Source organism: Oreochromis aureus, linkage group 10, assembly GCF_013358895.1.
Source record: "Oreochromis aureus strain Israel breed Guangdong linkage group 10, ZZ_aureus, whole genome shotgun sequence".
Lineage (NCBI taxonomy): Eukaryota > Metazoa > Chordata > Actinopteri > Cichliformes > Cichlidae > Oreochromis > Oreochromis aureus.
The window spans coordinates 8,270,287-8,291,886 of record NC_052951.1 but is presented as its reverse complement, the minus strand read 5'-3'; the positions used below and the strand labels follow the sequence as shown (position 1 = coordinate 8,291,886).

The following is a 21,600-nucleotide window of genomic DNA, read 5'->3' as shown; positions in this document are numbered from 1 at the left end:
GCACATATAGATGTCACAGTCCACTGTGTTATTAGCGTGTCCACTCACTCACTATGCTGCATTAAACCACTGTGATAGTGATGCTATTATGCATGAAATTAACCAGTGTTAATAACTGAATTTGCTCCGACTGTTGCTGAATGTGTTATTCTGCCTGCGTGAGCTCAGACAGGCTAATAAAGAGAGTTTTAACTTTGTGAACATTTCTGTTTTGTTTTTAATGAAGGCTCCTTTGAGAATGACAAGCTCAGATACAAATGGGATCAAGATCACAGATAAAAGTTTTGAGGGGGTTCAAGTGACACTTTTGGTTATGCCACCCTGTGCAAACAATAACAATCTCATGCATCTTTTTCAACCGTGAAAAAAAGGAAGTAGACTCATGAGAGCTCTGCAGCTACAGCTCACACTGGTAGGCAGATGCTCTGCAACCACACATTTAGTCACACGACTAGAGCAGCACTAAAAAAAACACAAGTACATCACATCGAGAACACGAAGAGGCATGTAAGACGTACAGGAACCACTTGAGCAGCTTTATGGACTAAAAAAACATCCCTTCAGCATTCTGAATTTGATTCTTCGGGGTAAGTTTCTGCTTTTTGAAACTTCTGCTTTCATTTTCTGAGGATTTTCTGTGGACAACATGCCATTGCTCTTCTGCTTCATGCCTGTTTCTTTGTTCAGCTAAGTGCTTCAGTGGATTATTTAGTTTGTATAAATTCAAAGGTCATAAAAGCTTTTAATTGTTGTTTTAACACTGCAATCTGCTCTGTAGCTCCTCTTTGCTGGAGTCATCAAAAAAAGGCAAACTCTGTTGTGTTAGGTCAGTTAATACACTGCATTCTCTGTGGTATTCTGTGATGTCCTGTAATGGTCAGTACAGCATCCTTTTAAGCACTCAAGCCCGGAGTAAAGTGCTCTAATTTTCTCAAGGGCGGGCTATTTTATCTCCCTCTGCCTTGCTCCTACTATCCCATTTCCCTTAACGCTAAACGGGCATCTTCAGAGACACAATAGTATTCACACGCCCATGTTTCTGAGGGTGTGTGAATATGTCTGTGGTTTTGACATTAACATCAGATTTTTTTTTTTTCAACAAAGGAATCAGTATAGATGATGAAGATTGAAGTTTGGTGAGTCAGCTGATTTGTTACTGCTTTGATTGCCACTTTATAAAAAAATGCTTTAGGTCATGAAGAATGTGCTACTGTGGCATGTTGCACTGTTTATTTAGTATATAGATAGCATGTTGGAGCGCACAGTTAAAAGGATGTTTTGCACAGTTTAGATTGCGCCTCAGTGAGAATACAGAGCAGGGTCACATTACTGAGCATCATGGATCAATAAGTCATAAATAATACACCAGGACATAATGACGTGAAGTAGGAGAGGTTCCTGTAAAAGCAGTTTAACAATGAATACATTTTTAGACATGTAAGCTTAGCACATCTTTCTTTAAAATACTCCCATTTCAGTTGTGTGATTGAAAGCATTCTTATTCTTTGTTTTTCAGCCCTTTGTTGTTGTTTTTTTTTGCTGTGTTCCTCCCATGATGTTCATGGGGTATAACACAGTTTCCACTGAATCACTAATTCCCCATTTTCCGACTGAAAAAGGGAAGAAGAAGCCACAGAAGATTTCTGTATAGTCCCGTGGTCCTTGACATGTCTTTCTTTAACATCAGAACATATTGTCTGTTTACTATCAGCTGAACTTTGGAGGAATCCTTTTAGACTCTGAATGTGTAACCACACTGTAAACCAATTGATTATGCCACAAAGCAGCAAGTAGCTAGCAGATCGAGCGCTGTGTTTCTACTGTTGTCAAGGAAGTCGTGTTTTAAATAAAACCTCCTTTGTTAGTCACTGGGTGGGGAAATATCACATGTCTGAAAGTTATGTCTGCGCCATTACAGACGGATGAGATGAGCCCCTGTGGTAAACGTTTCTGATTCTGCTGATGCAGCCAAGCTGCATGCTCTGACCTGAATTATTTACAGTGGCTTATGGCAGTGTTTGGTTTGTAACCAATTCAATCCAAGCAGTGTGTAGTGACACAGTTTTAAATTGTTAACCTAAACCAACCAGTTGTTGTAGATGACTTACTGTAGTGACAGATCTGGATGTACAGTGATTTTATTCAGTTTTTTCTCATGTTTCAAATGTCTGCAGGCTAAATAGGACTTGATTAGTTGCTCGATAAATTCTTTTTATTTTTTCAACAAGAAGCACTCAGAGAGCACAAATCTCTGCCAAGACAGCCAAAACACTTTTAAGGGAATAGTTTTGTATTTTGTAAGCAAAGATTATGTAGGAGAAGCTAACAGATAATAGGTTTGTAATAATATTGATTTGTACAACTTGTAACTAGGAATCAGTAACTAACTAGCAGCTCATGCTCTTTCTCTTGACATTACTTTCTTTAAAGCTGTAATGCATTTGGGATTAAATGTGAAAGTGAGGTCAGAGGTTAAATTTTGGCATGAGAATCGCCATGTACCGATATCAGTTCCTGCAAAATGCTGACATTACAAACAATGGCAGCAAAGTTTTAAGCTTTTAAGCAAAGTTTGACCTTCTTTGAGCTCGAAGAAGAGGTCAGAAGTCCAAAGTAACGTGATCTGTAGGATTCCCAAACATCATTTCCCTACATGCCTATATGTCAATACAAACAAACAAAGAAATATAGTTTTAAATAGCTCTATATAGCATTATTATCACTTTGAAATTCAGATCAAGCTATTGACCTTGAAGGTGAGGTCAAACATGACATGATATTTTAAATCTTTCTATGGTACTTTCTGTATGTTGACACTACACCCCACAGGTGTAAGTATTGAAATTATGAGCCTAATTGAAATTATGAGCCTTTTTGTCAGTTTTTGACCAATAACTCATTGATTTGACCTTGAAGACGTTGAATGGATGTAAGTTAAATTTGAATGGATGATTGACTCCACTCTACACCTCTACAACATTTCATCGGAATTTAATAAAAAATTTTCAATCTGTCTTGTTTACAGACAGAATGAGACACGCACACAAAGACTACCAAACTTAATCCCCTCAAAGCTCATAAAGCCGATAAATTACAATTTAAATAAAAATAATTTTTTAAAAACACCAACAAAATGGTTGTTACTGAGTGTCTGAAACAGTAACTGTCTTGAAAATAATCTCTACAAATTAGAGAAAATGCATTGTGCCCACTTTGTATTGAAAGCTCCCTGCAGCACCTCTGTCGTTTTTCACGTGGATAATGGATAACTGTGTTGTATTTCCATACAGATCACTGGAGGAAAGGGTGAAAAATGAAGAAATCGGAAATGTTTGGTTTCACTCTGGAGACAGACGACAGGACAGAGGAGGAAAGATCGCAGCAAAAGGCGACTAAGAAAGATGGTCTGGCTTCTGCCTTGGGGTTGGGCCTGGAGGCCCCCAAGACACCTATGGACACTGATTACCAGGAAGAAATGGAGAAGAGGAAACCTCAGATCAGATTCAATTTCAACTTTGACAAGTGAGCCCCTCCATGCAGTGATAAAATGATGTCTGCCTCAAGATAACACTCATTATAGGATGGGTGCTGGGTATTTTCAAGCCCCAAAGTCCTGATTTAATAACCATCTGTAACGCTACTGTGTGTTACACTGTTTTGCTTTGTTTTTTGTATAGAGGGATTCGAGGTGTGGATCAGCATGATAACAGGAGAGACAGCAAGACGTTTAACCGTGACAGACTGTTTGAAGCAGTGGCCAGCAGAGATATCAGCAAGCTGGATGGCCTTCAAGAGTACCTGCGCCAAAATATGAAGAAACTCTCTGACTCTTTGTGTGAGTGATGGAGGACCCATAATGCAACAGCTGCAACTTCAACATGTCAACTTCAACATGGTGACCTGTGTGTTAACAACATGGATGTGTGTTTACATCCACAGATCAGTCCTACGGTAAAACACCCTTAATGAAAGCTCTGCTGCACATCGAAGAAGGCAAGAATGAAACCGTGGATATGTTGGTCGACATTTCAGAGAAGATGGGTGATGTTAAGGAGTTTGTGAATGCAGCCTACACCAACAGCTACTACAAAGGTAACAGATTTTCTGCGTCTGGGAGCTTTATTTTAACTCTTTTAACCTTTATGCCAGCTTTTTCTTTCCAGTACTGCAGTGAACATGTATAAATGTGACTCATTTTCCTGCAGGCCAGACAGCTCTGCATATAGCCATCGAGAGGAGAAGTATATTTTATGTCAAGCTGTTGGTGAGCAAAGGTGCAGACGTCCACGCCAGAGCCTGCGGGAAATTCTTCCAACCACACAAGGGTCCCTACTTCTACTTTGGTAAGGACATGCTGCTGCAGAGGGGAGATTCCTCACGCAAAGATCATATGCAGATGCAATGAGTCATCCGGTTATTGTGTAGTTTTTAGCATCAGAGCAGAAGTGTGATTTTTTTATTTTGAAGGAACAATATGATGGCCCAGCTTCCTTGATATATACTTAATACTCAAATATGTATAGATGAACAGTGTGCAAGTTTTTCAGAGGGGAAGATTGTCCTTTTTCGGGCATGCTGCTCCCTTTCCAAGTATTTTATTCAGTGTCCTTTTGCAAAATGCAGAATTCTGAATCAGATGTGAGTAAATTAAAAGACCCGTACAGCTTTGAATCTGGAATGAGAAACAAGAGCGAAACCCTCAGGTTTCTTTTAACTATGACACCAACTAGTGGAAAACACGAGTGACTAGTGATAATAGTATCCCTATCTACTGTTACATAACCCCTGGTACTTATCTAAGCCTTAAAAGTCTCATATGATACATTTTTCTTATGGATGTAACACCATACTATTTAATCAAACATAAAATAATTGTTTCAAATGTACAGAATACCTGGAATATTTAGTAAATGTGATCTTCATGATTTGTTTGCCATAAATTTGGTCATTTATAATCAATTTATCATCTTCAGTATATAACTCGTCTACCTAGTTTATTCTATTACCAGTTTAATACACATTATCTGGGTCAAGACTTCTTCTTCAGTCGGCCAGTTATTTTTTACAAATGCAGAAATATTTTTTTTAATCTAATTAATGGCTAAATCAATGACTTATAATAGCTGATGGTTTCAAGACTGTTTCACCATATGTGTTTCTTTCTGTTGTTGCCTGGACAGAATTTTTTTCTGCATGAGCCACAAAAGCTTGCTCAAACATCATTGGTCAACGGAAATTTAACTGCAAACACACCACAAAGAAAAACAGAACACTCTTGCTACCAAAAGTTTCATCCCTTGCTTAAGAACTCTGCAAATTAATTTTCCAGTTTTGCATTTTTATTTTTTTTTACAAAGTCAGAGGGAAGCTAGAGATAAAAATGGACAATATGAGTAATGCAGGAATCTTTCCCACACCAATAGCTTGATGTGTAGTTCCTAAATCATAGAGAAAACTACAACTGGCTTCAAAACTAGTTGTCACAATATAATGCAGGTTACAAAAAACATTTCTTCAGCTGAATACAGCTCTGCTCAGTGAGCCTCAAAAACCAAGCGATGAACCACAACAGCTGACAAAATATAATACAGTGCAAGTCTTGAGCTAACCCTCTTTTCATAACATTTTGCTAGGAAATTGGGAAATAGTTAGAGCAATTTAGCCAAGCATTTGTAAACACATATGGAAATGTTCATAATTTCAATTTTGACAAGATCCCCAACACCACTGGTTAAAATGCAACCACCACTATGCTCTACAGATGGGTGTAGACACTACTTTTTGCACCTCTCTCCTGAACTCCTCGGTACCAGTATCAGTGCCATTTCTTAAGTGCCATTGACTTTCAGATACTGTTCATCTCTTGCAGACAGATTTTTTTAGGCCAGTCAGTTCTATTGTTCTCCACTTATCCGGTTTCCTCAAACTTTTTAAGGACACACCATGTCGAGATATGCCAAGTTCTTGGTTAATAGCTCTTTGGGAATCACCTTGTTGATGCAAAAATTTCAATTCAATGCAATTCAATTTTATTTATATAGCGCCAAATCATAACAACAGTTGCCTCAAGGCGCTTTATATTGTAAGGTAGACCCTACAATAATACATACAGAGAAAAACCCAACAATCAAATGACCCCCTATGAGCAAGCACTTGTGGGAAGGAAAAACTCCCTTTTAACAGGAACAAACCTCCGGCAGAACAAGGCTCAGGGAGGGGCGGCCATCTGCTGCGACCGGTTGGGGTGAGAGAAGGAAGACAGGATAGAAGACATGCTGTGGAAGAGATACAGAGATTAATAACAAGTACGATTCAATGCAGAGAGGTCTATTAACACATAGTGAGTGAAAAAGGTGACTGAAAAGGAAAAACTCAATGCATCATGGGAATCCCCAGCAGCCTATGCCTATTGCAGCATAACTAAGGGAGGATTCAGGATCACCTGATCCAGCCCTAACTATATGCTTTAGCAAAAAGGAAAGTTTTAAGCTTAATCTTAAAAGTAGAGATAGTGTCTGTCTCCCGAATCCAAACTGGAAGCTGGTTCCACAGAAGAGGGGCCTGAAAACTGAAGGTTCTCCCTCCCATTCTACTTTTAAATACTCTAGGAACAACAAGTAAGCCTGCAGTGCGAGAGCGAAGTGCTCTAATGGGGTGATATGGTACTATAAGGTCATTAAGATAAGATGGGGCCTGATTATTTAAGACCTTGTATGTGAGGAGCAGGATTTTGAATTCAATTCTGGATTTAACAGGGAGCTAATGAAGGGAAGCCAATACAGGAGAAATATGCTCTCTCGTTCTAGTCCCTGTCAGTACTCTTGCTGCAGCATTTTGGATTAACTGAAGGCTTTTCAGGGAGTTTTTAGGACTTCGTGATAATAATGAATTACAGTAGTCCAGCCTGGAAGTAATAAATGCATGAACTAGTTTTTCAGCGTCATTCTGAGACAGGATATTTCTAACTTTAGAGATGTTGTGCAAATGGAAGAAAGCAGTCCTACATATATTTGTTTAATATGTGCATTGAAGGACATATCCTGGTCAAAAATGACTCCAAGATTCCTCACAGCATTACTGGAGGCCAAGGTAATGCCATCCAGAGTAAGAATCTGGCTAGATACCATATTTCTAAGATTTTCAGGGCCGAGTACAATAACCTCAGTTTTATCTGAATTAAGGAGCAGAAAGTTAGCGGCCATCCAGGTCTTTATGTCTTTAAGACATTCCTGCAGTTTAACTAATTGGTGTGTGTTACCTGGCTTCATGGATAGATAGAGCTGTGTTTCATCTGCATAGCAGTGAAAATTTATGCTATGTTTTCTAATGATGCTGCCTAGGGGAAACATGTAGCCTATAATGTAAACAGAATTGGTCCTAGCACTGAACCCTGTGGAACGCCATAATTGACCTTAGTGTGTGAAGAGGACTCTCCATTTACATGTACAAATTGGAGTCTGTTAGATAGATATGATACAAACCACTGCAGCGCAGTACCTGTAATACCTACAGCATGGTCTAATCATTCTAATAAGATATTATGATCAACAGTATCGAACGCTGCACAAAGTCTAGCAGGACAAGCACAGAGATGAGTCCACTGTCAGAGGCCATAAGAAGATCAATTGTAACCTTCACTAAAGCTGTTTCTGTGCTTTGATGAGCTCTGAAACCTGACTGAAACTCTTCAAATAAGCCATTCCTCTGCAGATGATCTGTTAGCTGTTTGACAACTACTCTTTCAAGGATTTTTGATATGAAAGGAAGGTTGGAGATTGGCATATAATTAGCTAAGACTGCTGGGTCTAGAGATGGCTTTTTGAGTAAAGGTTTAACTACAGCCACCTTGAAGGCCTGTGGTAAAAAAAAAAGAAAAAGTATTTTATGTCTGTTAAGCTGTTATCTTCGGCATTTTTCATAGATTTAACTAAAGAAATGAGAATAAATGATCTCTTTTTGCAGCAGACTAAGTGAAAAAGTGCTTAAAGATACAATTTAAAATTGGCTCATTGTTGTCTCCTATGTGCTGACACAACACTACTTCATTCCTTGACTTAGGTATCCTATTTAATGCTTGAATGATTCATAGGTCAATATCTATAATACAATACCTGTAATACCTTTGCACAGTACTGTACTGTACAGTACTGATAGCATGAATTTGTCAGCTTGCTCTTTAATGGTTTGGATGGACAACACACAAAAGGAGACAGCAAAAAAATAGTCCCTTTAGACTGATTTTTTTGTTTTAGTGTTCTTATTTTTCCCTGAGTTACTGGTCCTGTTATTAGTTAGCTAACACAAACTAATATTAGTCTACTGACTGTAACCAACCAACCCAGTGATGTAATGCTCTGTACTGACAGAAGATGGCGCTAAACATGTTTTAAAGCCTTAAAACACTTATTTTTTTAAATCCAGTTACACAGAAAGAGTTACATCTGTGTCAGTTTTTGAGAGCAGGGCTCCATGATGTAAATTAGCCTTTAAACATTTAGTGTTTCATTTCCACTTTCAACACCCTGATTTTCATTTAAAAAAAAAAAAAAAAAAAGTAAGGCTGGAATAAAACTTTAAAATATCATCAAATTTTTGTCTGCAGGTGAGCTGCCCCTGTCTCTGGCAGCCTGCACCAACCAGCCCGATGTGGTAGACTTCCTCATGGACAATGAATACCAGCGAGCAGATGCTAAGATGGTAGATTCTCAAGGCAACACGGTCCTGCATGCCCTCGTGATGGTGGCTGACAACTCCAAGTGCAACACAGAATTCATAGTCAGCATGTATGACCGTATTCTAAAGATCACAGCGAGACTGTATCCCAAGGTGCAGCTGGAAAACATTGAGAACAAGAAGGGCCTGACACCTCTCAAAATGGCTGCCCACACTGGCAAGACTGGGGTAAAACACTGCAGGTTGATATTAAGAGTACTACCAAATGCGAAAAGCTACAGTCAGAACGAAATGCAGAGCCATAAGAATAGTATGGCCTCCCTTTACCACTGACAGGGTAGAAACTATAGGTTTTGGTGGGATCTGTGGGTTTCTGGGTTTTCAGAAATAGATCAGACCTTCACAGACTTTGTTTGTTCTAGCTTTCCTTTTCACTTGTCTACAGCTGTTCTCACACATCTTAAGACGAGAGTTCCAAGAGCCTGGAACCAAACACTTGTCTCGTAAATTCACAGAGTGGGTTTACGGGCCCGTCCACTGCTCCCTGTACGACCTGGCCTCTGTGGACTCATACGAGGAGAACTCAGTGCTCAAGATACTGATCTACGGCAGCGACATCCCTGTGAGTCCCAGCATCGTGACACCAGTCAGAGCAGTAGTTGTGTGCTGTTCTGTACTCAAACGTGCATCTCCTCCTTTCTCCTCTCAGAACCGTCACGAGATGCTCGAGACGGAGCCTCTGATCCAACTGCTTGAAGAAAAGTGGAATAGGTTTGCCAGTGGAATGTTTTTCTTCAACTTCCTGTCCTACCTTGTGTACTTGATCATCTTTACTCTCCTAGCCTACTATAAGAAAGAAAGCATGGTGAGCTGACTGACACAAAAGGTGAGCTGTGCAAGCATCACAGACAGGCCTGTGCTAATGTGGATGATGTTCCCTCTGTGCCCCACAGCCATTACTTCCCATTAAGCTCAAGACCAATGATCACCTGTACATTTTAGCTTGGCTGGTGACAGCAGTTGCGAACTGCTACTTCTTTTTCATAGGGGTATGTAATTAACTTTGTGTTTGTGTACATCTACTTTCTTATATCACCACCTAGTGGAAGTTGTAGTCCAGTAACATGACTGATTACCTCATCTGAATCCCTAGATTATAGATATGATGAGGAAACGACCAAAGCTGGAGACCCTGCTGGTTGACGGATATTATGAGATTCTTTTGTAAGTAGCAGGCATGCTCAAAATTAAAGACACCTTGTGGAGTTTTCTCACCTCTTTGTAATACAGTATTATTTCTGATACAGAGTCGCCACTTGCATTCGTGCAGCAATCACCTAAAGCCCCTTTACAACTAACATTTCCTTTTAATAGATTCAAATGGCTGCAGCAGTTGTTGTGATTTAATGATGCATGTTCACTACCAGTCAAAAGTTTGGACACACCTTCTCATTTAATGTGTTTTTCTATTTACATTGTAGATTCTCACTGAAGGCATCATAACTGTGAATGAACACATATGGAATTATGTAGTTAAAAAAAAGTGTGAAATACCTCAAAACATGTTTTATATTTTAGATTCTTCAAAATAGCCACCCTTTGCTTTGATTAATGCTTTGCACACTCTTGGCATTCTCTCGATGACCTTCATGAGGTAGTCACCTGAAATGGTTTTCAAACAGTCTTGACGGAGTTCCCAGAGATGCTGAGCACTTGTTGGGCCTTTTGCCTTCACTCTGTGGTCAAATCTCATCCCAAACCATCTCAATTTGGTTTAGGTTAGGTGACTGTGGAGGCCAGGCAATCTGGCGCAGCACTCCATCACTCTCCTTCTTGGTCAAATAGGCCTTACACAGCCTGGAGGTGTGTTTGGGGTCATTGTCCTATTGATAAATAAATGATGCTCCAGCTAAACACAAACCGGATGGGATGGCATGTTGCTGCAGGATGCTGTGGTAGCCATGCTGGTTCAGTGTGCCTTCAGTTTTGAATAAATCCCCAACAGTGTCACCTGCAAAGCACTTCGACACCGTGCTTCACAGTGGCAACCATGCATGTAGAGACCATCCGTTCACCTTTTCTGTGTCGCACAAAGACACGGCGGGTGGAACCAAAGATCTCACATTTGGACTCATCAGACCAAAGCACAGATTTTCAACAGTCTAATGTCCATTCCTTGTGTTTCTTGGTTTAAACAAATCTCTTCTGCTTGTTGCTTTTCCTTAGTAGGTGTTTCTTAGCAGCTATTTGACCTCTAATCTGCTCTAATCAGAGATACTGTTAACTTGCGATTTCTGAGGCTGGTGATTTGGATGAATTTATCCTCAGCAGCAGAGGTGACTCTTGGTTTTCCTTTCCTGGGGTGGTCCTCATGTGTGCCAGTTTTGTTGTAGCACTTAATGGTTTTTGCAACTGCACTTGGGGACACAAAGTTTTTGCAGTTTTCCAGAATGACTGAAGGTTTGCAGTGGTGTCACCAAAGCAAAAGGTGGCTACTTTGGGGAATCTAAAATATAAGACATATTTAGAGTTATTTATTTATTTATGTTTTTTCTTTGGTACATAATTTCATATATCTTACTTCATAGATTTGATGTCTTCAGTTTGTATCTACAACGTAGTAAGAAGTAAAAATAAATAAAAAGCATGAAATGCTAAGGTCTGTCCAAACTGACGACTGGTAGTGTATGTGGTGTAAGCCACATACACTACCAGTATGTATTTACATTGGTAAACTGGTTGTATAGTTTCTATAGGTATTGTGCTTCTTTTGGGAAAAAATAAGTTATTCACAACACTTTGCAATTAAATGGTTTGTGGAAGATGTACAGCACAGTAAAACTCCTCAGCAATCATGTTAATAGTTATTACAGTGCTGCCGCTGATAGTCTTTTGCAGGGTGTCCTCTTCCTGATCTCCACTGGGCTCCACCTGTTTGGGAGGGATGAGTACCTCAGCTTCCTGGTGTTGTGTCTTGCTCTCAGCTGGGTGAACATTCTTTACTTCTCCAGGGGCAACGAGCATATGGGCATCTACAGTGTCATGATACAAAAGGTAGCCCTCGCATGCCACGCAGTTCCACAGAGAAGATAGTAGCAACTGATCCCATCACTGAGGCTCTCTGTCTCCTTGTTTGCAGATGATCCTCAGTGACATCCTGCGCTTTCTATTTGTCTACATCGTCTTCCTCTTTGGATTTTCAGCAGGTATTATACCCTCTCTAAAAAGGAGAACGGTTTGCACAAAAACATCTGCTATGTCCACAAAATGATTTCTGACTTAAAAATATAACTTTGGGCATTATATTAGTTTTTTTAATTTTATTTTAAAAGTTGCGTGCTTTTACATTTCTAAACTCTTTTACGAAAAGAATATTACAGAGGATGTAACCTGCTTCCTGTTTCCTATCACAGCGGTGGTCACCCTGCTTAAAGACCCTACAGCTGACAAGTCTCCTGATAAAGAGCTGAATACAACGAACACCACTAAATCACGTTTTCTCCTTGTTGGTCCTGAGGAGGATTGTGTCAAACCCACCTTCTCAAACATCTCCTACACTACCCTGCAGCTCTTCAAGTTCACCATTGGCATGGGCGACATGGAGTTCATCCAGGATTACAAGTACATAGAGGTCTTCTACGTGCTCCTCATCTTCTATATCATACTTACCTACATCCTGCTGCTCAACATGCTCATCGCGCTCATGAACCGCACTGTGGAGAAGCTCACCAATGAGACCACCAGCATCTGGAAGCTACAGGTCAGTTGGAGTGTTCAGAGCTGATGTGAGTGTTTAAGTGAAGTATGTGTGATTTAAATGATGTGACTGCTTTCAGAGGGCTATCACTATCCTGGACATGGAGAAGAGACTGCCCTGTTGCCTGAGGGGTTATTTTCGCTGTGGGGTGGAGAAAAATCTCAACACTGCTATTGGAAAGGACCGCCGGCGGTGTTTCAGGTTGGCTTCTATTCAGTTCAGTGACAGCACAGTTGTTAGCCACACATTTTCAAAGGGATGCAAATGCCCTGGACACTCTAGCTCCACCATGGGGTTGACATTTGTGGGTCTAAGGGATGCATTTCAGCATCTTCATAGCTTTTTTTAATAAAAAACCTAAGCTTTTAACCAACGCCATCTTATGTTTCTGTCAGTTTGAAGGGTACGCCCTTACCTTAACCCCCAATGGAGATAGAGGCCTCATTTCTTTCCAGTGACATATTGGAATAGGGCAGGGTTGGATGTCTGTGGGCAAAATGAAGTCCCAGCTTCCTGAAGGCTGTAGCTCTTGTACATTCTCAGTTTAAACATGGCAAAAGGTTTAAAATAATGAGCACGTGTACAATTAATTCCTATGAACCAGCAGCTCAAGGCTTACTCCAAACACTTGCTCCAAACACTCAGTTTCACTGTTTTACTTTGAATTCCATATATCAGTGAACCAGGACATCCTTAACCCTGTTTAAGCCTGAACCATGAAATATTTATAGTTTATGGTTATACTTATTTATTTCTTTATTGTGGGGGAGGGGGGCACACACACACATAGGTATCAAAAACCGCTGTGTCAAATATGATACATTTGCTGTTAATAAGGCTGTCTCAGGCACATCAGTGAGCCCAGCGGCCACACCCACCTGCTGTTAAAGCCTTTCTTTTATTAGGAGCATCAATCCAGAAGAAATCTGCTTAAAGTGAATGGCTCGTTTGAGACAAATGAACTGAGGGGCTGCACCAGCATAAGATAAATAAGGATTATTCTTGAATTGTGAGTCATGCAAAGCTACTCTAATGAAGTCCAAGAGTCAAAATATAGAGCTGCAGATAATAATAATTATTATTATACTTCCTGTATTATTATAATACAGGAAGTTCCTTTTAGTTTTCATCTAGTGGTATTACAAAATCAAATATTTCATTCTGCATTTGTTTCCTTAACGATGAGTTGCAACACCTCAGTACATCAATAAAGATGTGGTTTGATAACCATTAGAACAGTTTTTGGGTTTTTCCAAGAATAGCTGCACAGGCAGAGACCACCTTCCCTAGCTTCTGATGCACACCCAGTCATTTTGTTTGATAAGGTGAAATATGACAGAAACCACTCAGCTCAGAAAAGAGCTTCAGTGTTTTCTCCTAGTAGTGTTTCAAGGGGTAACAAGTTATTTGTCAAATATTGTTATTCCCATCAGCCTCAGCTGCACTTTGCATTTATTGCACACCAACATACTACACCAGCTGAACATGGAAACCTGCTAGCAGGATGACTTAGCACAAAGCACTATGATGCCAAATGCAGCCTCACAAGAGCTGCTGACTAGTTCCCCGTTATAGAGGCCCTGTTGGGTCAAAGCTTTTTCTCTTAAAATTTAAAAAAAAGAAAAAGAAAAGAAAAATACAATCCTGATGGTGCGCTGCTATAGCTCACTTGGTTGAGCAGCTTATTCATATGTCAAAACACTAAAGTTTGGGTCTGCATTTCCTGTGTCATTCTTGCTTTTCCCCTACTTTATTATTGTCCCTGTCCAAGAAAGACTAAAAATGCCTGACATAAATAATGAATATAATCTAACTTAGAATTATTTCAGCTGACATGATGTTCAAATGTTGCATTAACCTTACTAAATTTGTTACAGTTTGATCACTACAAAGTGCATTAGCACTAGTTGGCTTCTGTCGCTGCAAAAAAAATAAATAAATAGAGAAACTGGCTGTTAGTGAGCTGCGGCTTGAACTCGCTTGCAGATAAATCCAGACATGTATAAAGACAGGAGAAAAGAACACGTTTGGGTATTGAATACATAATTATTAGTTATTAGTCATAAATTCGGCTACATTTTGATATTGGCTATATTATTTGTGTTCAACTGTGCTAGATTGAACCTCTGCATGTGTGTCAGTCTTTGTGGGTTTGTAGCGGGTTTCCTGGTGACAGGAAGGATGATGTATGAGGTGTAATATTAGACTTATTATCTGACTTTATTGGCCAGGTTTTCACATTAAGATTCTTCATATCGAGGAGTATAAAATCCCTTGCATGAAACTGATCACCACTTTGCTGCTCACAAGAAAGGCTGATAAAGGCCAACTTCATCAAGGCACAATAACAAAGGAGAAACAAAGGTTTAGCATTGAAGAGTTCATCCAAGACGCAGCTGTGTGAGCACAATCGATTGATGCACAGTACACCGTGTTGTTCGCTAATTTTGCTGACAGCTGATTGATGTGTCACACGGCAGACAGTAATTGGAGCATGTGTCCTCTTGTCTCCTCAGAGTGGAGGAAGTCAACTGGAACAAATGGAACAACAACCTGGTCAAAATCGATGAGGATCCTGGCTGTTGGGAGCGTGTCCAGCAGCCAGGCACTGAAACCCCGCCTAGGAGGCGACAAAGAGGTGCGGAAACATGAATTCATGGATTTGTGTGAGGGAGGAAAGTAATTCGAGTCCACTAACATTCTCTTGCTTTACCCACAGGGAGGAGCTGGAGAGGCTTATTCATGGATGGCAGTAGGCGGTGGCAGGCGTACCACTCCACAGAGATGACACCGGTCTAACAGAGAGCTGCTCTCTGGCTACTCAGCCTGACTGGCTGTTTTACTTGCCCAATAATTTTAACTGACATGGATAATCTACTTTACTGATTGATACCCCAGTGTTTCACCTTCCAAAGAAAACCTTGTGGACACTTTGGGTTTGAGTGACAATGGTTTAAAACAGCACAATTTGTCAGTGTTGAACGCCAAGCAGTGTTGTGTAAATAGCAAAGAAATTTTAAAGCAAACATTTAAAGCAGAAATTTAATCCAGAGGCTTCTTCTACATGCTGCTCCTGCATGTCAACTGGATGCATATCCTCTGCTCAAAGGCCATAACCTGCTGGCACCTCTGGAATCGCTCGAAAACCTTCGTGGAGTAATGCCGCTCACCAAGGTGCTGATCCTGCCCTCCCGCTGTGTGCCCTTTATACCAGGCCCATTTTCATCACAGCCAGACAAGCTAAATCTACTGCGACCAGATCAGTCCCGCAGATTTCACAGCTTGCTTTGTCTACTCCACTTCCTGTTCCGGCCTGGATAAATGGCATGAAGCGGCAGCAATTGGTGTAGCAATCACCACCTTTGGCTCTACCTGTCACAGTTACAAATTATATGTGGCTTAGACAAGCCTTTAGAAACACCGAGTTGCTTCTAGGGCTGATTATGAGAGAGACAAATGTGCGTGTGTGTAGCTACCTGAACTGTCACAGAGGATGACAACAGTTAATTTACACAAATTAATGTTCAAGCGAACTGAGTTCAAAGCATAAATTAGAACTTTATTTTATTATTACAATATTACAAAAAGAGTAGCACAACTCTCACGCTCTTGCCTCTTATCTGTCGTACAGAATGACAGTAAAGAAAGGCTCGTGGACCTTCTTCCATTTCACAGCAACAGTACAAGAAATAAAGAAAGAAAATAAATTTTTAAATAACAAGCAAATCAAGTATTATAAATAGTCACAACTGCAAACTGAAGCTTTGAAACTTTGTGGGGAGGGGAGGGAGAAGAAAAAAAAAATGTTACAGCTCAGAAACTACACATTGCTAAAAATATATAGTTACAAAATATTACTCATTTTCCTCACTTTACATAATAAAGAATATCTAAGGAATTGCTCTGCCTATTCAACAAAACTTCATTAAAGTAAAAAGTCAAAAGAAAAAAAAAAGAAAAGCAAAACAAAATTGCTGTTTCTGTGTATCCTTACCATTGCCTCTTCCTTCTTATTTGGGGTTTTCATTAAACCATGCTCATTTTCAAAGGAAAGTCCAAGGACCAAACACTTAAGGCTTTTTAAGGGTCGTTAGGGGGTTAGGAGAACAAAACATGGGTGCCATTGCGTTATATATCTCACACACACACACACACACACACACACACACACACACACACACACACACACACACACACACACACACACACACACACACACACACACACACACACACACACACACACACACACACACACACACACACACACACACACACACACACACACACACACACACACAGGCAGCATTCACACACAATCATTAAACTTTAAAGTTACAGTAGTCTAGTAGGTAAGCCAGTGTACAATAAAATAAACAATGCATTTGCTGTTTCACTTAAAAGTCGGGCTTTGTTTACCTCCGAGTGATCTTGCAAGTGATCAATTTGGTCTTTTCAGTTCAGCATCAGTAGCAACAACACGTAATTTAGTTCGCTGAGGTGTCCATTGTTGGGACCACAAATCTAGCTAGGCGTGTAGTGAGTTCCTATGGGGAACTGACACGGATTTCTTCTACTTCAGAGACTTTTGTCCGTGCCTTTCAATACCTGCAAAACGAATCATCTCAAACATTCAAGTAAACGCATTTGTCATGGATACAAAGATGATCTGAAAAGGACACGAACATTAAAAATGGCACTGCTTCCTAACAGTGTGTCCTTGTTAACCTGACTTTGGCCGCCTTTAAAAAGGTAGGAGTAAATTTAATCACAACCTTCCTTGTCACAAACATTTCACAATCTCGCTGCCAAATGTGGCACTGACGCAGTCTGTTATTTCTTTTTTTTTTTTCTTTTTAAACACCTGAATTCATTGCAGCATGTGAAGCAGGACCGAGCATCAAAGTTTTTTCAACTTGTTTGCTCCCTCTTGGAACTTAAATATGTACAAACAACCTGATTACACACTTCCTTAAGTGACGGAGAGGTATCGATCTTGAAGAATCCTATTATACAAATAATGACATTTAAAAAGAAGGAGAAACCCTCTGTGAACGTGTGCATACTGCAAGCTTTGCCTGAGGCCTATTCCAGAAAGCAGATTTAGCCAAAGTTTGAGGTTTGTTAACTTTGACATGAGGAACTCTGGGTCAGTCAGTTGGCATAACCGACTCTGTGACTCTAACCTGCAGGTTCTCTTTAACCTCCTTTTATCCACCAGTGAATGCAGAGTTGAGAGTTAGGTTACTTTCTGGTTGAATATTGACTTTGTTGTCCGAGGACTTTCTTCCTTTCAAGACTATCGATCTGGACATACAGCGATCCGTGGACATGGAAGATTAAATCTGAATAAAATCTACTGCATGCTACACTGTCTTCCTTTATAACTCTGTAGACAGGAAGGCAGCTGTCAGGTTCTTAACCAGTTTCTCGACACTAAACTGCATACTGGCACAATCCCTATTTAAATTAACAAATTAAAAAAAAAAAAAAAAAAAAATCCTCTGCATGAAGCTTGTCATGTTTGTTGGTTATACTATCATTTTTAACTTACATACTTCAAGTATTATATCATATCTCATGATATATCCTATTTTATCACAGCGGCATAACATGGTGAAGATGACTGAGGGAGGATGATTGCGTACCTGCTGAAACCAGCTTCTTAAACCAAGCTACATGTAGTTCAGAGTGAGTCTGTGAGTACAGACTGCAGACAGTCCAAAAGTGTTCCCATAGCATGTGAAATATGCACACATGCTGAGGTCAATATATGCTACTGAGTGAATGTAACAAAGCTGTCTTAAAAGGTACAGTCAGTTTTTTACTACAAATCACGCAAATCATTACAACAGACTTTGACGTTACAGTAATTAAATGCCGTCATATCTGTTTGATCCATACTCCAATATTCCGCTGCTTTCGCCTGTATTTCAGCCTTCAGGTTGCAACCATGTTCTATTCAGATATTTTAGCCAAAAAAAGGTAGGATTCCAACTTCCATTAAAAAAAATAAGTAAAATTCAAGCTGAATAAATTATTGCAATGCTGAATAAAATGTAACTTCAAACAAAAAAAAACAAAAAAAAAGAAAAGAAAAATGTGACAGATTGACACACATTCATATTTCCATTTAAGGTGGAAGATTTGCTCTTTATTTACCCGTTGTCAGTGAATGTTGGTATCGGGGCTCCACTGATGACTGCTTTTTTTTTTTTTTTTTAATATTACCTAAGCTGACTGATCCAGCTGCAACAAAAAGAAACTGAACCTCATCAACTCAAACTAACTAAACCTGCTTTCTGGAACAGGTCCCAGCTGGACTCTGTTAGACTTCACTAACTGATGACTTTGCATCGAAACACGGTCATCGCTCTCTCTTTTGTCCTGAAGTGACTGCGTTTAATCATCGAAATGAAAACGAGTTTAATGAAACTAGTCGGAGCCAAAAAAATTTCCTGACATGGTCCTGTTACAGGAAGAAAAAAAAAATAAAAATCTATCAGTAGATCTGTTTTTCTTTTGCATAAGGAGCATGCATAAGGAAACTTTAGTGGCAGGTCTGAAGTAGAAATGACACAGGATCACTTGAGATCCAGGCACGCAGATTCACAAGTATCATCAAGGAAAAAAAGCAGGTAATAAACAGTATGAAGTGCCAGGTAGAAGCCCTCATTAAACCTAAAATTAGCAATTGATCACTTGCAAGATTAAACAAACAAACAAAAAAACTACTGATCTTCATTAAATATATTAATTTACCCTCTTTAACATTAGCAGTCATTTGCTTAAGTTATGAGTTGAGTTTTATTCACGTGTTTCCTTTCTTAAGACTAAACAAAGGGTGCTGATAACAGTTGTGGAGACAAGGCCATAGCTTATCTGTACCCTGGGTGCTGGATGAGAGCGGTTCTGCCATCCCCAACCTCTGGACCTACCCTGCTCAGAGGGGGCCTGTGCATCTTGCCCATCAACCCTAGATTCTGATCGCGGAAATAGGGCGTCTGGAAGTCCCCACCCAAGTAATCTGCTGTTTGCATCAGATTAGTCTGGGCGGACGAGGAGGAGGAGGAGGAGCTTGATCCTAGCCGGTAATGGGGAGCCCCAGGGGGGGCACAGTCTAGAGTGGTGCACCCTCCTGGGCCTGCACCGTGGAATGGCATGGCTATGTCCTGAGACCCAGAGCTGTCACTGTTGGGTGTGGGTAGGATGCTGCTGTTCCAAATGTGCGACTGGAAGTAGTGACTGTTAGTGTAGTGGGCCATGGGGACGGGCATGCCATTGTTGTTAACAGGTGGGGAGGGGGTGGGCCTCTCTACGGGAGGTTTTAGTGAGTAAGGCTGACCCACGCACACCTCTGCAGGGTAGCCCATGCCCTTAAAATGGAAGGTGGCGTCCCTGGAAGGCTGCTTGCAGAGGTGGCTCCCCCCATTCTGAATGTGGGGCACATGAGCCAACTGATGCTGATTCCAAGAGCACATCTTCTGCTGCTGCTGCTGCGTGGTATGTTGTAGTTGCTGCTGCTGCTGATTTTGATGTGGGTGCAGTTGGTGCTGCTGCAGTTGGTGCTGCTGCTTGAGATCAGTGTGGTTGGAAGGCAAGTGGTTCATAGCAGCCACACTGGGTGGAGGGTGAGCTCCCACTGGGGCTGTGGCTTTTTCTTGAGAGCCAATGATGCAGTTGGGTGGGGGGAAGCCAGGGGTGGCAGGGTTACTGTGCATGGAAACCCTAGAACAAGCGCTGATAAGCAGGTTGCGACTGATGGGGCTGGGGTTGGCGATCTGGCCCTCACACATGGAGGTGGTTCCTGAACCCTGGGCCCGAGCTTGGCAGAATTGGTTGATCTGATGTACGATGGTGTTCAGGTCAGCTTGGCGGCCCTGGTTCAGACCAGCAGCCATAGAGAGTGGAATGGTTGAGGTAGAGACAGTAACATTAGGTGGTGCATCGCCATCGGGAAGCTTTCTGCTTCCCTGCAGGCCAGGTGGAGGCTGCTGCTGCTGCTGCTGCTGAAGGTGCTGCTGCTGGAGCATGACAGTAGGTGGCCCCTGTGGGTGCCCGAGAGCTGGGTGCTGGGACTGAGTCTGGAGTCTGGCTGGGCCCTGAGGGTGCTGGGCCATTGGGGGAGGCTGTCTGAGACTCTGGGTGTGCACCTGCTGCTGAGGAAGGGGTATATGCACAGTCTGAGGGGGGTCCTGCGGTGGAAGGGGTAAGCTCTGCTGGGGCCGGGGAAGGTTCTGCACCTGGTGGTTTAAAGTGCTGGTTGAAGCCACCTGATAGGGTCCCGTAGGGGGGTTCATGATGACGTCAGGATGCAAGCGAGCCCGGCTGCCGTCAAAATCTTTTAGGATGCCTTTGACAGTGGGCACCTTGACGATGGCGAGGAGGCCTGTCTTGGCACTGGCCTGAGAGGAAGGGTAAGGGCTGTAGCGCTGGCCTGACGTATCCAGCCCGTTGACAGTACGGCGCACGTGGTTCCTCTGGGGGACCTTGACGCTGTTGGGGAAGATCTTAATGGTGAGGGGGTTGTTGGCAACCTTCTTAGCATATGCATCCAATTCTGCAGGGGTTGGAAATGGAGCGGATCTCATCCTTTGTGTGGTGTCCCCTGAGGTGAGGAACAGGACAGATCGGAGGCAATAAGTAGAAAGAAAAAGGAGACAGAGGGTAGGGAAAAAAAGAGAGACACATTAGGCAGCAGGCCAAAATCTAGAATGGAAAAAAACCCCTACAACTTGAAAAGAGGAAGTTTGAGATATGCTCAATGATAACTTTTGGCTTCATGCTGTGCTCTCCCATGTCAAAGTCCTTCATTCATCTTACTTCTTATCCTTTATACCAGCGGTCCCCAACCCCCGGGCCTCGGACCGGTACCGGTCCGTGAGTCGTTTGGTACCGGGCCGCGAGAGTTGAGGCTCAGGTGTGAAATGTATGGTTTTCAGGGTTTTTATCGGTTTTCAGCGTTATTTTGTTATCGTTTTTATCGTTAACTCGGTTTTCCTGGGTCTTTTCACGTGTGTTATGAATAAATCTTCTTTTTTTTGGTACCGGCACTAGTTTTATTTTGTTGTATTTATCCGCGACACCTTATTGCCGGTCCGTGAAAATATTGTCGGGCATAAACCGGTCCGTGGCGCAAAAAGGGTTGGGGACCGCTGCTTTATACCACTT

The 21,600-nt window shown here is 41.3% G+C and overlaps 2 protein-coding genes across 6 annotated transcripts in view; one reads left to right on the top strand and one right to left on the bottom strand.

Moving 5' to 3' along the window:
* The first annotated feature begins 420 nt into the window (after positions 1 to 420).
* trpv1 (transient receptor potential cation channel, subfamily V, member 1) lies at positions 421 to 16,650 on the top strand. Of its 4 annotated transcripts, none has more exons than XM_039618343.1 (17): positions 421 to 587; positions 1,105 to 1,136; positions 3,291 to 3,522; positions 3,678 to 3,835; positions 3,940 to 4,092; positions 4,206 to 4,343; positions 8,603 to 8,901; positions 9,119 to 9,295; positions 9,383 to 9,538; positions 9,627 to 9,722; positions 9,827 to 9,897; positions 11,562 to 11,727; positions 11,813 to 11,879; positions 12,087 to 12,433; positions 12,510 to 12,631; positions 14,947 to 15,068; positions 15,150 to 16,650. In XM_039618343.1, exons 3-17 carry the CDS (start codon positions 3,314 to 3,316, stop codon positions 15,227 to 15,229), a joined length of 2,361 nt encoding a protein of 786 aa, XP_039474277.1. In that variant the 5' UTR covers positions 421 to 587; positions 1,105 to 1,136; positions 3,291 to 3,313; the 3' UTR covers positions 15,230 to 16,650. The 4 variants fall into 4 exon arrangements, with proteins under 4 accessions (XP_039474277.1, XP_031597471.1, XP_039474276.1 ...); XM_039618342.1 differs by lacking the exon at positions 421 to 587 and adding an exon at positions 646 to 826; XM_031741611.2 differs by lacking the exon at positions 1,105 to 1,136.
* The window catches only part of fam222ba (family with sequence similarity 222 member Ba), a 36,238-nt gene continuing 30,602 nt past the window's right edge, over positions 15,965 to 21,600 (bottom strand). For both annotated transcript variants that reach the window (XM_031741614.2, XM_039618346.1), the window contains one exon: positions 15,965 to 21,037. In XM_031741614.2, coding sequence (XP_031597474.1) covers positions 19,308 to 21,037 — 1,730 coding nt within the window. In that variant the 3' untranslated portion in view covers positions 15,965 to 19,307. The remainder of the gene's footprint in view (positions 21,038 to 21,600) is intronic.